Source organism: Myxocyprinus asiaticus, chromosome 8 (assembly GCF_019703515.2).
Source record: "Myxocyprinus asiaticus isolate MX2 ecotype Aquarium Trade chromosome 8, UBuf_Myxa_2, whole genome shotgun sequence".
In the NCBI taxonomy this organism is placed as follows: Eukaryota; Metazoa; Chordata; class Actinopteri; order Cypriniformes; family Catostomidae; genus Myxocyprinus; species Myxocyprinus asiaticus.
In genome coordinates, this window is record NC_059351.1 from 53,457,974 (window position 1) to 53,475,449 (window position 17,476).

The window sequence follows — 17,476 nt, forward strand, 5'->3', positions numbered from 1 at the left end:
AAAAGTTTGGAATAATGTACAGATTTTGCTCCTATGGAAGGAAATGGGTACTTTTATTCACCAAAGTGGCATTCAACTGATCACAATGTATAATCGGGACATTAATAATGTGAACAATTACTATTACAATTTGAAAAAAAAAAATTCTGAACTTCTTAAACTTCTTCAAAGAGTTCTCATCAAAAATTCCTCCACGTGCAGCAATGACAGCTTTGCAGATCCTTGGCATTCTAGCTGTCAGTTTGTCCAGATACTCAGGTGACATTTCACCCCACACTTCCTGTAGCACTTGCCATAGATGTGTCTGTCTTGTCGGGCACTTCTCACGCACCTTACAGTCTAGCTGATCCCACAAAAGCTCAATGGGGTTAAGATCCATAACACTCTTTTCCAATTATCTGTTGTCCAATGTCTGTGTTTCTTTGCCCACTCTAACCTTTTCTTTTTGTGTTTCTGTTTCAAAAGTGGCTTTTTCTTTGCAATTCTTCCCATAAGGCCTGCACCCCTGAGTCTTCTCTTTACTGTTGTACATGAAACTGGTGTTGAGCGGGTAGAATTCAATGAAGCTGTCAGCTGAGGACATGTGAGGCGTCTATTTCTCAAACTAGAGACTCTGATGTACTTATCCTCTTGTTTAGTTGTACATCTATTCTTCCTCATCTCTTTCTGTCCTTGTTAGAGCCAGTTGTCCTTTGTCTTTGAAGACTGTAGTGTACACCTTTGTATGAAATCTTCAGTTTTTTGGCAATTTCAAGCATTGTATAGCCATCATTCCTCAAAACAATGATTGACTGCTGAGTTTCTAGAGAAAGCTGTTTATTTTTTTGCCATTTTTGACCTAATATTGACCTTAAGACATGTCAGTCTATTACATAATGTGGCAACTCAAAAACAAAACAATGTTAAGCTTCATATAATGAACCAAATAGCTTTCAGCAGTGTTTGATATAATGGCAAGTGATTTTCTAGTACCAAATGATCAATTTAGCATGATTCCTCAAGGATAAGGTGTTGGAGTGATGGCTGCTGTCTAGATTTGATCAAAAATGACTTTTTTCAAATAGTGATGGTGCTGTTTTTTACAGCAGTAATGTCCTGACTATACTTTGTGACCAGCTGAATGCCACTTTGGTGAATTAAAGTACCAATTTCCTTCTGAAACAGCTAAATCTGTACATTATTCCAAACTTTTGGCCGCCAGTGTAGATACATTTGAAAATGTACAGAAGTGTAAGTATATGCATGTATGGATACGTGTATGGAGTTTTTTTTATGTATGTAGATGTACTGTACATATATCTTGTATTGTCTTTCCATTTAATTCTATCATGTCATGTGACATTGTCATGTGACTAATGAGCCTCCCACTAGGTAATTTTCCACACTCTGATGAAGGCTTTCTAAGCCACAACACATCTGTTTGTGGAATGTTTTTAACCTTACAGCCATGATTCAGTAAAGGCATTTTAAATGTAGACCCTACTTTGATTGCCTTGGATTACTCGTTTTGTGTTTAAAACGATGTTCCCTTATCCAAAGAGCACCAGTAGGAATTTCTTCCCACTCAAGCAGCACTCCTTACATGCTTTATTTGATTATAGGTCTGAAACATAGTTTTGTTTTCTTTTGTCAGTAGCACCAGGAGAATGAGAAAAAGAGAATCATCTCCAGAACCTAGCTGTGTGTCTATGAAGAGTGACAACTCCATAAATGCTCCCCCTAAATTCAGTGATAAAGCAGTGACCTCTGACCTCAGGTAACACACTAACCGCTTATGCATTTCTCAGACGTTTTTATTCAAAGCAATTTACAGTTCATTCAAGCTATACAGATAATAAGAGATTGAATGACAAACAACAGACAAGTCTAAAATTTTGTTTTGTTTGTCTTTTGTCAGTATCTCCAGGAGGACGAGAAAAAGAGAATCATCTCCAAAACCAAGCTGTGTGTCTATGAAGAGTGACAACTCCATAAATGCTCCCCCTAAATTCAGTGATAAAGCAGTGACCTCTGACCTCAGGTAACACACTAACCGTTCATGCATTTCTCAGACGTTTTAATTCAAAGCAATTTACAGTTCATTTAAGCTATACAGATAATAAGAGATTGAATGACAAACAACAGACAGGTCTAAAATTTTGTTTTGTTTGTCTTTTGTCAGTATCTCCAGGAGGACGAGAAAAAGAGAATCATCTCCAGAACCTAGCTGCGTGTCTATGAAGAGTGACGACTCCATGATGCGTCCCCCTGAATTTAGGGATGGAGCAGTAATCTCTGACCCTTCGTTAGTATAAACATGTAGTTGTTGATTTACTGTAGTGCATTTCAGATTAACCATGTTCTATGAAATTCACTGGAAAAATCACCCAAACTACTTATTTTTTAATGTAGTGGAGATTTTGTTCACATAAATATCTCTAATGGTCTCCAAAGGTCATTGGGCCGCCTCCACTAATAATTGCATGTATAATTTACCCTAATTTACAACACGTGCATATGCACTTGAATTTGTTCTTACCCTCGTTCTAATGTTAGGATGTTTGGATTTTTCTAAATGTAATGTGTGCAAAAAGTTAGGAATTTGTATACAACAGCCCAAACCATCTCCATATAATGGCTTTCAACACCACTGCACCTGTAGAGTTGTAAATGTGAAGAGAATGATGCCGCCACAGCAAAAAGGCCAAAAAATATCACACTGTAAAACAGTGCAGTACAGTATTTTTTTGCGATTAGCACTTTTTTTAATTAATTCTTATACATGATACTGAATAAAGCACAATATATATGTACAGAATCAACTATTATCCCCTTTTAACCCCCATTAATTCCCTATCCCCCTCCCAATCCCCAACCCCACCCGAAACCGCAACAGATATCCCTGTGTTCAAAGCCTGAGTTACTCGCATATAAACAGAAGCAAAATATTTTAAGAAAATACAAATATAAAAATCAACAAATAAAGAGAGAAAAGGAGAAAAGAAAAAATCCAAAAAGGATACAATTTACAATTTTGACCATAATCATGTTTCTCTCCACATGGTCCTCACTGAGAGCCTTGCAGAAACGTCAAGTAGTTGTGCCATTTCTTACCATTCACGTCTAATCCGCCAAGCTATTTGTATGACATCTTTTAAAATACCGCCACCCTGCCCAAGTCATCCATTCTTGAAATGAGGGTGCGCCTCTTGACTTCCATCCTCTAAGAATTATCTGTCTGCTAATCATTACACTAGTTTGGACCCAGCTTTTAGTATATTTGTCACCTACATTAATAACCGCCCCATCACCCAATAAACATAGTCTAGGGCAGAATTAAATATGAGTACCCAAAGCCTCACAAATAAAATTCTGGACTCTAACACTGAATTTTTGAATCTTAGCACAGAACCACAGAGCATGACTGCCATTGCCAGCAGGTAGGTGTCTTTTAAACCAAGCCTAAACAAACTAGAGGGAGTCCAGTAGAAACAATGCAAGACCTTAAACTGAATAAGGCAGACCCTTGCATCCCTAGTCATAGTTTTAAATTTATTTTCAATTCTTTCCCATTCCCTGTCCTCCAATACCAAGTTAAAATCTCTTTCCCATAACCTCTTAAGAGCTGTTAGGGCCCCAACACCAAGACTCTGAATCAAGGAGGAGTAATACACTGATGCTTCATGACCCTTTCCAAAGGCTGTGAGCACCATATAAAGAGTGTCTGCAGCTTTAGGGGGTTGTGTACTACCACCAAAAATAGTTTAAAGTTAAAGAGCACCTATTATGGTTTTTCAAATATTACCTTTCATGTAGTATGTTATATAGCTGTTTGTGAATGTAAAAAAGTCTGCAAAGTAAAAAAAAATCAAAGTGCATGACAATTGGAGTTATTGACTCCCAAAAGAAAGAACCGATTCTGAACACCTGAAACGAGTACTAACCTACGTAATTTGGTAACAAAAAAAGCGTCTGGTCTTGTTTGGCTGCTCGCGAACAGCTTTGACCCGCCCTCAAACACTACACTAAACGGTAGACCAATCACAACAGACTGGGACATCTGACCAATCAGAGCAGTGTAGACTCTCTGAAAGGAGGAGTTTAGAATGAATCCTTTAGAACGGATCATTGAACGAGTCGTTTTTGACACTGGGGAAAAAAATGTAATGCTGCAATTTAAATTATGAGCAAATGAAAGTGTTTTTTGACCTTGGATGCATGTAAATCTATTGTATGAGACCTTTAAAACAAAATTAGGCACGTTTAAAAACCATAATAGGTGCTCTTTAATGGCTGTAAATACCTGAAAAATTGAGACCTAGAAATCCCATCCATTCTTTCCAGCAAATAAGGGACTTGTTAATACATAATTTGGGGTTCAGCCATATGCTTGAGCCATATGATATCAATATTGAAATGAGAGAAACCTTTGTCCATACTGACTGTAAGTGTGAAATAATCAGATGTATTTTCACTTCTCTCTGAAATTTAATAGAAAGACTTTGCAATGGTGAGATTGGGGCAAGGACCGCTTGTTCAATGTTGTACCAAAGAGGGGTTCTCGCTGGTGGAAGAGACCAATGGGCCAAGTGTTTTAAGATTAAAAGTGTAGTAATAAAACAAAATTTTGGGGAGGCCTAAACCTCCTTTGTCAATTGGTCTATGTAACTTACTGAAATGCAACCGATGTCATTTACCATTCCAAATAAAAGTCTTAGATATTCTATCAAATTGTTTAAAATAAGAAAGAGGAACTTCAAGAGGGAGACTGCAGTATATAATTGAATTTGGGGATACAATTCATTTTTATATCATTGACCTTCCCAGCCATAGACAGATGTAGTGAAGCCCACCTATCAACATCACACGAGAACCTTTTCATTAATTGGTCAAAATTAACTCTTAACTAAATCTAAAAAATTTGCTGGAAATAAAATGCCTAAATACCTAATGACTTGCTTGGGCCATTGAAAGGTGCCGGGTTGGAAAGTTGTGGTAGGACAGTATGCTGTCAGAGAAAGAGCTTCCGATTTAGACCAGTTCACCCTGTATCCTGAAAATTTGGAGAAAGCATTAATAATTCTATGGAGGCTAGGCATAGATCTTTTTGTCAGTTGTATTTACATGCTCCACAACATGTGTCATCGCACCCTTGGCCCCACCCACTGACGTTCAATTCATATTGTTAAACAGAGTGGGAGAGAGACAGACCTAGTGTGACAACTATTTCTAAACATGAAAGGGGACCCATCTGGACTATTTGTAACTTTTGTTTGTTTTATTTTTTTTGTGCATATAACATGCATTAGACAGACATCTTTTATCATTGTCATGTTTATCGCACAGCTTTAAATGACGCAGAGTCAAGGTACAACTCGAAAAATGAGATTCGTTTATCTGCTCTGCCTCTTGCTGTACTGAACACAAACTGCTCAACATTCTGTTCTTTTGCTCATCTGCGCTAACTTTAATCATTGGTGTATGTTGGTGTTGGTGTTGGTGTAAACATGGACTAGCTGGACATCTTTGACCATTTGGATATGTTTTCGGCGATCTGCGCCTCAGTGCACCTTTGTGTGTTTGTCTATTCATCATGAGATGGACTATGTATGTGCGTGGACTGCTTTTGAACCAGTCATTATACGATTCAAGCTTTGCAAAGGAACTGTTATTAAAGAATGGTGCAGTTAAAAACGCTGGAATCAGAATCGGGTCTGATACCATGCTTATGCACTGGTACCTGTACTCGTAAAATGCTCCGATACCAAAAACCGATGCCATCTGATGTACAAATGTCATTTCCTAAACATTCAGTGCACAGATTAAAATCACGTCATGTCCTAGTGAGATTATGTAACAGCAAAAGCTGTTATTTAATGAGATAGATGGTTTGCATGTACAGCGTTTTAAATGTGAGTGCTTGTGAATGTGTGGAGCCGGTGTTGTGCAGGCATAGAGACACAAACTGCTCATGTCTTTAGAGATCCTTGATTCATACACGGAAAACACTATTATGAGCATCACATGTTCTTTTTGTAGTTTGTAGTGTAATTCACTTTTTAGCACGATATAAGATTTTGCCCCAGTATTTCAGCCAGAATAATAATGACTCTTCCTAAATTGTCGTTAATCTGTTTGAGACATTTCAATTGTCAATGCTGTTTATCAGTGTGATGACTCCCCTGCTCTTACTTGAACCAACACTGCAAAACATACTCACCCCATGCCCTGCCAAGTTTTCAAGCTTCCTGTGAATAAAGGTGGGTTTCTTGAAGGAACAATATATTATATTTTTTATGCTTAAGAAAAGATACAACCTTTTTATAGGGTGCCCCAGCCCATTAACATTCCATGTGGAAAGAAAAATTTTACCTGTATTAAAGTGTGACATATTGACATGCAAAGAAAAATTGTGTACCCAAGGCAAAATTATATAGACCACTTTCCAAAATTGATGTAACCATAAAATCCTGAATAACCCACAAAACAGAAAAAATATGCGCTTCAACCCCATGCATTACAGTCTCAACTGGTGTCCATCCCCCGGAAATCCAATGGTCCATGCATGCTCACAAGATTTTCTGCGACACCAGAGCAACAAGATTACAAAGTGATTACAATTCAAACTGTCAAGTAACATTTTCAAAAGTGTCCCACTTTGCCCATATTCACCCTAGTGTAACAAAAACCAAAACTAAAATGAATTTGAGATCATTTTTATTTTAGTTAGTTTTGGAGTTATGAAAAATTATTTTAGTTTAGCTTCAGTTTTTTCCAATAATTTCAGTTTTTCTTTTTATTTTAGTCAACAAAAATTATTTTAATTAGATTTAATTTTAGTTTTCGTTAACCATAATAACACTACTGTGGGCAGCCAACAGAATAACAAACCCTCCCAGACTGAATCAGAAAATTGTACGATGTGGCTGGGCTTAAAAGATACAAAAACCAAATCAATGTCCTCGCCACTCGTAGAATTAAGTCTCTGTCTGCCGACCACAAGAATCTTGCCAGAATGGGTTGGGGCCAGTCACCTGTTTTAGTAAGCTGACTGAGAGCTCTGTGTGCACATTCTATCTCAAGTTGGTGTCCCGCTGTGTCGATCAAATTCTGAATGAGCCCATCCAAAACTTGACCATATCTTGACATTCCTTTCCCTCTGGGATTCCAACTAAATGAATATTATTACGTCTGCTTAGATTTTCCATTTCCTCTATTTATCCCACACCTGGTCTATTTTAGATTTGGTGATAGGTGGGTTAGCCTGCAGCTCATTCTCAGCCTCTTCTTGAAACTTGAATCACTTTTAAATGTCTATTCTTGTGATAAAGGTGGAAGGTCTCACCTCCACAGATTTGGTCTCTCGACGTGTCTCTGCAAGGCCCTCCATGTCGGTCGAGATTTTCTAATGTAAAGGGCTTTTAATGTCCACACAGGCAGACATCCTACACTCCTAGCACTGTTTAACAATCAAAACTATTTCAGTTCTTACCAGTTAATAATGATTAAAAGGAGGAGCTCGCCACTAAGCGGCCTTCACTCGTATAGCGTTTCATGACTCCAGTGCGTTACATTAATACAATTTATAATGATTTTTATAATATGTACTACTTAATGTAGATGTTGGATGAATTGAAGGCATGCTTGGAGTGCTGCTTGCGCAGGACTATTAACCTGTGCCTCATCATTCAGTTCACGTGGGAAGAACTCAGTTGAGGTTCTGCCCCTTCGCCAGATCGTTTCGAGAACAGGATACTGTACCGGCACCTTATAAGAGTTAGAATCGCTGCAAATTGCCGGAATTGTGTCATGAATTGTGCACTTCAAACACCACCATTGACCAGCAGCACACAAACAGACATCACTTTTGTTATTTTGAAACAAGACTATATATTAAGACTATTTTATACACATATGTTTGTGTGTGTATATACAGTATGTGTGTGTGTGTGTGTGTGTGTGTGTGTATATATATATATATATATATATTATATTATATTATATTGTGAATAATTTAATTCATTTCATGCTTATTCCATGTTTATAAGGACACCGGGAGTATGTGATTTTTGCGTACTTGTGGTTTCAGTTGGCTCTACGTTCTTCTGTAAATTTAGAATACATTTTAGTGCCAACTTATTTATGAATCATGATTTCTTAGTGAAAATGTTTGTAGTAAGTGAATGAGGCCCACTGTCTTTTTTTTCTCTGCAGGTGGGAGATGAATGAGACAAAGTCCTGTCAGACCCACATCAGGCAGCACAACACAGGATCTGACCTGCAGGAGAAGACTGAAGGCCTGCATCAGGATTCTCACCATGATGTCCTGCAGAGAGTCAAAGACCAACACAAAACCAGCATGAAGAACAAGTATGAGAGTTTATTTGAGGGAATCAAACTACAAGGGAATCAAACCCTCCTAAACAAGATTTACACACAGCTCTACATCATAGAAGGAGAGAGTGAAGGGGTGAATGAAGAACATGAGGTTTTACACATGGAGAAAACAGCCAGAACTCAACATTTACAAGACACTCCAATCTACTGCAATGACATCTTTAAACCCTTACCTGAACCAGGATGTGAGAAGAGAAAAGACCAAATAAAATCTGTTCTCACTAAAGGCATCGCTGGAATTGGAAAAACAGTCTCTGTGCAGAAGTTCATTCTGGACTGGGCCGAGGGAAATGCCAATCAGGATGTAGATTTCATGTTTGTGCTTCCATTTCGAGAACTAAACTTGATTAAAGATGAGCCGTACAGTCTTCACAAACTTCTGCTGGACTTTCATCCTGAACTTCATGATCTGGACACAAAGATTTATGATGAGTGTAAAGTTGTGTTCATCTTTGATGGTCTGGATGAAAGCAGAATTCCACTGATGTTTTCAGACAGTGAGAAAGTTTCTGATGTGACTGAGACTTCATCAGTGAGTGTGTTGATGTCAAACCTCATCAAAGGAGATCTGCTTCCCTCTGCTCTCATCTGGATCACCTCCAGACCAGCAGCAGCCAATCAGATCCCCTCCAAATACATCAAGCGTGTGACAGAAATTCAGGGATTCAATGACCCTCAGAAGGAGGAATATTTCAGGAAGAGAATCAGTGATGAGCATCAAGCCAGCAGAATCATCTCACACATTAGAAGAGCAAGAAGCCTCCACATCATGTGCCACATACCAGTCTTCTGTTGGATTTCATCCACTGTGCTTCAAAACATTCTTAAACAAGATGACAGTGCAGAAATCCCTCAAACTCTGACTGAAATGTACATCCACTTCCTGCTTATTCAGATCAATATGAGGAATCAGAAGTATGAAGAGAGAGATCCAGAGAAACTCCTGCAGTCCAACAGTGAAGTGATTGTGAAACTTGCTGAACTGGCTTTCAAACAGCTGATGAAGGGCAATGTCATGTTCTATGAGGAGGACCTGAGAGAGAGCGGCATAGACGTCACTGACGCCTCAGTGTATTCTGGGATCTGCACTGAGATCTTTAAGGAGGAATCTGTGATTCATCAGAGGAAAGTCTACTGCTTCATACATCTCAGCTTTCAGGAGTTTCTGGCTGCTTTCAATGTATTTTACTGCTATTTATGTAGCACTAAAGAAGCACTTTTTGATTCATTGCATAATCTCCATAAAAGAGCAGTAGATAAAGCCCTGCAGAGTGCAAATGGACACCTGGATCTTTTCCTGCGATTCCTGCTGGGCATCTCACTGGTGTCCAATCAGAGACTCTTACAGGATCTACTGACACACAATGAGGACACATCAGAGGACATCAAGAAAACAACAAAGTACATTAAAAATGCAGTAAAGAATGACAAGCGTCTCTCAGCTGATCAATCCATCAATCTGTTCCTCTGTCAGCTGGAGATGAAAGATCAGACTCTGTACAGAGAGATTCATAAGTTTCTGAAATCAGACAAAAACTCAATAAAAAATAAACTCACTCCTGCTCAGTGTTCAGCAATTGCCTATATGCTTCAGATGTCAGAGGAGGTGCTGGATGAGCTGGACCTGAAGAAATACAACACATCAGAGGAGGGTAGAAGAAGACTGATACCAGCTGTGAGCAACTCCAGGAAAGCTCTGTGAGTAATTAATTATATGCTTTTAATGTCCGTGTACTTTCAGATAAAAGTTTTCTAATTTTTATCTCCAAACAGAATAACCAATAAACTAACCATTTACTAATTCTTCCTATAGAAAGAAATGGGCAAAACTGGAAAAACACTTTTTTCATTTTTTCGTTTCATGTAAGAAATAGAAAAAACAATAATTAAGCTCGATTTCTTGTTTTTCATTCAAGCGCATGAAGTAAGTATAAGTTAGATTATTTGATTGCACAGGCGGATGTTCGCGACACGCCCACATCTACTGAGTGGTCAACCTACAATGTAATTTGCTCTTCCTTGTTCCCTTCCTCAAAACTAAAAGCCATTTCACACGGGACATGGTGAGCGCTAAATCACTGAATGTTTATTGTGCATATTGAGGGAAGCTTTTTACAGACAATGCGCTGCTCATGTTGCTGTTTTAGGTGCGCATGTTGCCATGGCTACAATCAGAAAAGACTTGATTTCGCCTGACATGCCAAGTCATTTTTATATGTACGACGCATTTTACATCACACATGGTTTCTTAGCAGCTTTACAACTCAACTCAACTTACTTTTATTGTCACTATGCCATTGCACAAGTGAAATGATGTGTGAAAATCTTATGTGTGTGGTCCAGACATTGCAGCCATACATGTAACTACAGTAAGTTTAAGTACACTCAACAAAATAACAATGTACAGAAAACAATGACAATGTACAGAATGACAATATAATAAAGTACAGAATAACAATATAACAGTGTACAGAACAACAATATACGGAATAACAATACACAGATGTATATAGAGCTGGACAATATATAGAATATTATTGATATAATCAAGATAATTTTGCTGACGATGTAAAGTTGACCAGTATCGTAAATATCGCGATGATTTTAATGTGCTTTAATTTGCCCATTAAGTTTCATAAAGAGCGCATCAGTAGACTAATTTCACGATCCTTCAGGGCTGCACAATCAATAATTTTTATTTAATGTCTTTAAAATATTGAATGTACTTGGCTGCAAGGGCTGTTTCGATGAAATTATGGTTCCTCTGATTAAAAAACAACAACTTTTGAGCCATTTTAGAGCAAATACATATTTATTTAGATGTATATCGAATATCGTTAGTAGGCTGAAAAATGTCGAGATCTTTTAAGACATATCGCCCAGCCCTAGAAGTTTACACAGTTTGCATGTTACACAATACACAAACTGAACATTTAGAAGCAATTGCACTGAATTGAATTAAGCACAGTGTATATAGTATACATAACATGCAGTGATGTGTGGCATATACTATTGTGTTGCCATTAATTCTCAGATGTGCATGAAGGGGTAGGTATTAATAATAGATTTGATGTATATAAACATATTGAGTCCACTGAAATTAGTGTTAAGGTCCTAGGGCAGGGATGGGCAACTGGCGGCCCGTGGGCCGTATTCGGCCCTCTGTATCGTTGAATGCGGCCTGTCGGACAAGACTGAGGATTGATTTTATTTCTTTGAAAAAGGGATTATGTAAAGATTGCATTCAGTTTATGATGTTAATACAACTATTGTCAAGAAGAGGTTGCTTGTTCTTAGCAGACCTGCTGATCACTCTAGGATTCTAGCATGCAACAGCTTACACTTGCTCATCATTTATAAGGCAAATTGAGCTAAATTTGACCTCAGCTTGTGCACGCTATTGTTAATGTACGCGGGTGGAACCCATGTCTTTTGTTTGCCTGGATACGAAATCTGTCATTAAAGATTTCAGTTTGTTTTGCAAATACACCATTGATCAAGTGATCAAAGAGGCGTACAGTATGAGAGATATATACACCAGAGCTGCTGTCTTCACAGATGTAAAGGATAAATAAAATACAAGGGTAAAAGGCATCAAAAGTTTTTATGAAATCCGTGACAGTGTGGGACTCACCAAAGACATCTAATGCTGTTTCGCTCGTGCTTGTGAAAAAAGAAATGCGCGATTGAGATGCCTGACTGGTTGTTGAAAAGTCTTGCAAATAGAGAGAATGTTCTCAGACGCATAGGACTGTTCGGTCCGTGCGTGTATGTTGTGGTGCTGAAATGTTTTGTATTAATGCACTGAAATGTTATGTTCTTGTATCCAGTATTGTTATTGATGACAATATTTAGATTTTAACTAATACCTATAAGCTGTTTTATGAGGTGGGGTTGAAAATGTTGTCTGTACATTTGTGTGTTTGTCTGTTGCAAATGTAGACAGTGCAAATGAGAACTTTTATTGAAAATGTGAGTCTGAAGTATATTGCTTTTCAATTGAACATGAATTTGTACATGTGAATGGCATGTTTTAGTAAAAATGCAAGTTACAAAATAATTATATTAGTTTTTATAAATATTGTTAAATAAAAATGTTAATATAGGTAACAAAATCTTTAAAAGAACATTGCATTAGTTGTGCATAGATTACCCACAATAATGAGGAAATTGAGTAAAGGGGTGAACATTGTTAGAGTGCAGATTTGTAATCCGGCCCCTTGGTAGAATGAAGAAAAAATTTTAGCCCTCGTGCCCTTCAAAGTTGCCCATCCCTGTCCTAGGGTATAGTGTTGTTAGCAGTTCAGCAGTCTGATGGCCTGAGGGAAAAAGATGTCCCACAGCCTGCTGGCGCTGACTCTGATGCTGCATTACTGTTTGCCAGATGGTAGCAGTGAGAGCAGTCTGTGGCTTGGGTGGCTGGAGTCTCTGATGATCCTCCATGCTTTCCTTACACATCGCCTGGAATACATGTCCTGGAGGGAGAGAAGCTCACCTCCAGTGATGTGCTGGGATGTTCATACTACCCTCTGCAGCACTTTGTGGTTGAGAACTGTACTGTTCCCGTACCAGACGGTGATGCAGCCAGTCAGAATGTTCTCCACAGTGCACATGTAGAATGATCTGAGGATGTTGAGACTCATCCCAAACTTCCTCAGTCGTCTCAAGAAGAAGAGCCGCTGGTGCCTACTTCACTATGGCCTCTGTGTGGACAGACCATGTGAAGTCATCAGAGATGTGAATTCTGAGGAATTTGAAGCTGCTGACCCTCTCCACCAGTGCTCCATTGATAGTGATGGGGCTGTGGTCTTTGTCCAGTCTGAAAACGATGACGTTGGAGCTGTGTGTGGTCATGCAGTCATGGGTATAGAGAGAGTGATCAAAATGGTCCTGTAGCATAGAATCTGATTGGTCTGACCAGCACTGGATCGTTCTGAGGGTGGGTGCTTCCTGTTTCAGTTTCTGCCTGTAAGCGGGCAGAAGCAGAATGGAAGAGTGGTCCAATTTGCCGAATGTTGGGTAGGGGAGGGATTTGTGGTCCAAAACCCGTTTCCTCGCATGTTGCACATAACATGATTAAATTATCTTAGTGTTATTGTCCTTAAGTTGGATTTGTTGAAATCCCCTGCAACAATAAATGCGGCCTCAGGGTGTGGGGTTTCCTGCCAGCTTATGTTCCCATACAGTTCCTTGAGTGCCTGGTCTGTGTTGGCTTGTGGGAAAATGTACACAGCTGTAATAACAGACGTGAATTTCCTCAGTAGCCAGAATGGTCAACACAGTAGCGTGAGGTATTCCAGATCAGGGGAGCAAAAGGACTTGATAGAGTGCACAATCTTTGGTTACACCAAGTATTGTTGATCATGAAACAAACACCACCTCCTCTGCTTTTCCCTGAAAGGTCTTTAGTTCTGTCCGCACGGTGCACAGAGAACCCCGTGGGCATGATAGCTGAGTCTGGAACCTCCGCTGACATCCAGGTCTCTGTGAGGCAGATAATGCAGCAGTCCCACGCCTCTCGTTGGAAAGAGATTCTCACACTTAGCTTGCAAAATTTGTTGTCCAGTGACTGAACATTTGCCAGTAAAATGCTGGGGAGTGGGGGCCGGCTAACGCTGCGTCTCAGTCTGATGAGGATGCCGGCTCTCCTTCCCCTTTTCCACAGAAAATCATGTTGTAACAGAAAATAAAGCAGTAATGTCAGAAATGTATACAGTCCAATTTCCTCTGGAGAGCATAAAGGTGGAGCCATAACCACCCCAGAGCTACATAGGACAACAACATCAGGCATTAAATATAGCTGCAAGCATCAATTACAGGGTCAAGCACCAGCATGGAAACCACTGCACAACACATAGAATACTTATAACATGCACACCAAAGTAACACCAACTCACATCTTGCCTTTGGACAGAATCGAACTGGGAACTCTCCGTTTGACATTTTATGGCTTTAACCACTGCTCCACTAAGCTGCTGGGCTAAAAGACACCAAAAGGAACTACACATCTAAAAACGTATTTTTTTTTTTTTTTTTTTAACAGCCAAGCACAGTATTCACCATTACAAATGTCATGTTCACATGACTTTTAGTCAAAGATCAAAATAAAAATTTGATTGGGGAAAAGACCAGCAACTGTTCAGTAATCACAATACAAAGAACTCCAGTACAACAGATATTAATCCAGATGACTTACTTAAGAGGTGACAGAGTCAACACGCAAGACTGGGTTAATTTTTAACACTAGGTGGCACTGTCTACAAACAGTTAAGGCATCCTCAGGACATAATGTTGATGATGCATAACAATTGTTTTTTAAATTCAACAATGCAATCAAAAGATATGCAAATGTTTTTTAACAAAACATTCATATCAGTAAAGCAATAACAAGAAGAACAACAAAAATAATATCTGCAAGCAGAAATGATCTGCTATAAGCCCTGCAACTATTAAACACAATACAAAGACCTCCAGTACAATATAACATCAACTTTAACACTGATCTATGTGGAAATATATCCCATGACCCTTAGAACAACAAACCAGTGCTTTAAAACACTGAGCCACACAGCTGATATGCCAATAAGTGGCAAAGAGACTTCCTAATGTTAGTGTCAGCACGCAAGTGTAGATTATCTTTTGAACTGTAGGTGGCACTGTCTCCAAACTGCTCAAGTATCATCAGGGCATGATGTTTATGATGCATACCAATTTTCTTTGTATTTAAAAGATATATTATTTTTGATTAATTTCAATATGGTGGAGAGATAGTATGGTTGATATGGGAGAAATTGGTATCGTTGAAACCCTAATGACCCATAAAATCCAAAGACACCAACCTCATACGGTTCAAATGTTATGGCCAAAAAGAGCAATTTTCAAATTGTTTGACCCATAGGTGGCACTGTCTCCAAACTGTGCATGTATCCTCAGATCATGGTCCTAATGAAGCATACCAAGTTTCATGTCAATAAGACAAACCATTGCAGAAATACACCCTCGCATCCATTTTTACATTGACCTAGTTACATTTTTGTTAACATAACTTTTCAACAGGGGCAAAAATCTAAATTCTGTATGATTCATTCTGTGCTGCTTAGTCTGGAGATTGTTTTGAGGCATTGTTTGGGCAAATCAGACAAACTTTCATATATGACTTAATTCAAGATGGCGGCCATACTAATGGACTAAAATGAATTTTGTTTCTAGGATATACTGTTCAAAAGATACGCACAAAAGTGAATTTTTGACATGATGGTGGCACTATAGAGTATGTCCTAGAGACCCCAAATGTTTTGTGGTTGCTACTCATGCCCTCCCCTATGAATGTACCAAATTTCATAATTTTCCTATGTATGGTTCTATGGGCTGCCATAGGCTCCCATTGGGCAGGAATAATAATAATAGATAATATAGCTGCAAGCAGTAATTATTGAGGCCAAGAACAGGAATGGCAAACATTAGTGAGGATTTTTGGCAAACCGCTTGAAAAGCAATGAATAGAATCACTTGTAATGTAATATACATTGTTCTTGGCATCAGCCAAAGAGTCTATCAATAGACTAAAATTATCAAAATTTATTAGCATTTTTAGAAACATCATTATGATTTGATTACGAAATAAGCCTTGATGCAGCATGATACATCTTATCGTATTTCAATTATTTTATCAAAATACATACTCAGATAGATGTGAACTCTTTTTTCATTGCAGAATAAAATTGATAAAACATTTAAATACAATAAATTAAAATTAAATTCCTTACAGAATGTTGCAAATGTTTTCTTCTTTAGTTTTCACATGAACAATCAGACAGTAAGTATAATGAAGAGCTATTTTAGCCCGTTAACTGGCATCGTCCCATATATGCTTGTTTATCGTTTTTTTACAGTTGAAGTCAGAAGTTTACATACACTTAGGCTGAAGTCATTAAAACTAATTTTTTTAACCACTCCACAGATTTCATATTAGTAAACTATAGTTTTGGCAAGTCGTTTAGGACATTTACTTTCTGCATGACACAAGTAATTTTTCCAACAATTATTTACAGACAGTGGGTCAGAAGTTTACATACACTAAGTTAACTGTGCCTTTAAGCAGTTTGGAAAATTCCAGAAAATGATGTCAAGTCTTTAGGCAATTAGCCATTTAGCGTCTGATAGGCTAATTGGCTAATTTGAATCAATTGGAGATATACCTGTGGATGTATTTTAAGGCCTACCTTCAAACTCAGTGCCTTTTTGCTTGACATTATGGGAAAATCTAAAGAAATCAGCCAAGACCTCCACAAGTCTGGTTCATCCTTGGGAGCAATTTCCAAATGCCTGAAGATACCACGTTCATCTGTACAAACAATAGTACGCAAGTATAAACACCAAAAGTATCAAGACAAGTATCTATATCCACAGTAAAATGAGTCCTATATCGACATAACCTGAAAGGCTGCTCAGCAAGGAAGAAGCCACTGCTCCAAACCGCCATAAAAAGCCAGACTGCAGTTTGCAAGTGCACATGGGGACAAAGATCTTTCTTTTTGGAGAAATGTCCTCTGGTGTAATGAAACAAATATTGAACTGTTTGGTCTTAATTACCATTGTTGTGTTTGTGGGAAAAAGGGTGAGGCTTGCAAGCCGAAGAACACGATCCCAACCATGAAGCATGAGGGTGGCAGCATCAGGCTGTGGGATGCTTTGCTGCAGGAGGGAGTGGTGCACTTCACATAATAGATGGCATCATGAGGAAGGAAAATTATGTGGATATATTGAATCTCAAGACATTAGCCAGTAAGTTAAAGCTTGGTCACAAATGGGTCTTCCAAATGGACAGTGACCCCAAGCATACCTCCAAAGTTGTGGCAAAATGGCTTAAGGACAACAAAGTCAAGGTATTGGAGTGGCCATCACAAAGCCCTGACCTCAATCCGATAGAAAATTTGTGGGGAGAACTGAAAAAGCATTTGCGATCAAGGAGGCCAACAAACCTGACTCAGTTACACTAGTTCTGTCTGGAGGAATGGGACAAAATTCCAGCAACATAATGTGAGAAGATTGTGGAAGGCTACCCAAAATGTTGGACCCAAGTTAAACAATTTAAAGGCAA

General features: G+C 38.6%; 1 protein-coding gene across 1 annotated transcript in view; it reads left to right on the plus strand.

Annotated features, from left to right (window-relative positions):
• The window catches only part of LOC127444817 (uncharacterized), an 82,903-nt gene that overhangs the window by 8,104 nt on the left and 57,323 nt on the right, over positions 1–17,476 (plus strand). The window contains exons 4-7 of the mRNA XM_051704357.1: positions 1,634–1,756; positions 1,898–2,020; positions 2,162–2,284; positions 8,194–10,074. Of these exons, the coding sequence (XP_051560317.1) occupies positions 1,634–1,756; positions 1,898–2,020; positions 2,162–2,284; positions 8,194–10,074 (2,250 nt within the window). The remainder of the gene's footprint in view (positions 1–1,633; positions 1,757–1,897; positions 2,021–2,161; positions 2,285–8,193; positions 10,075–17,476) is intronic.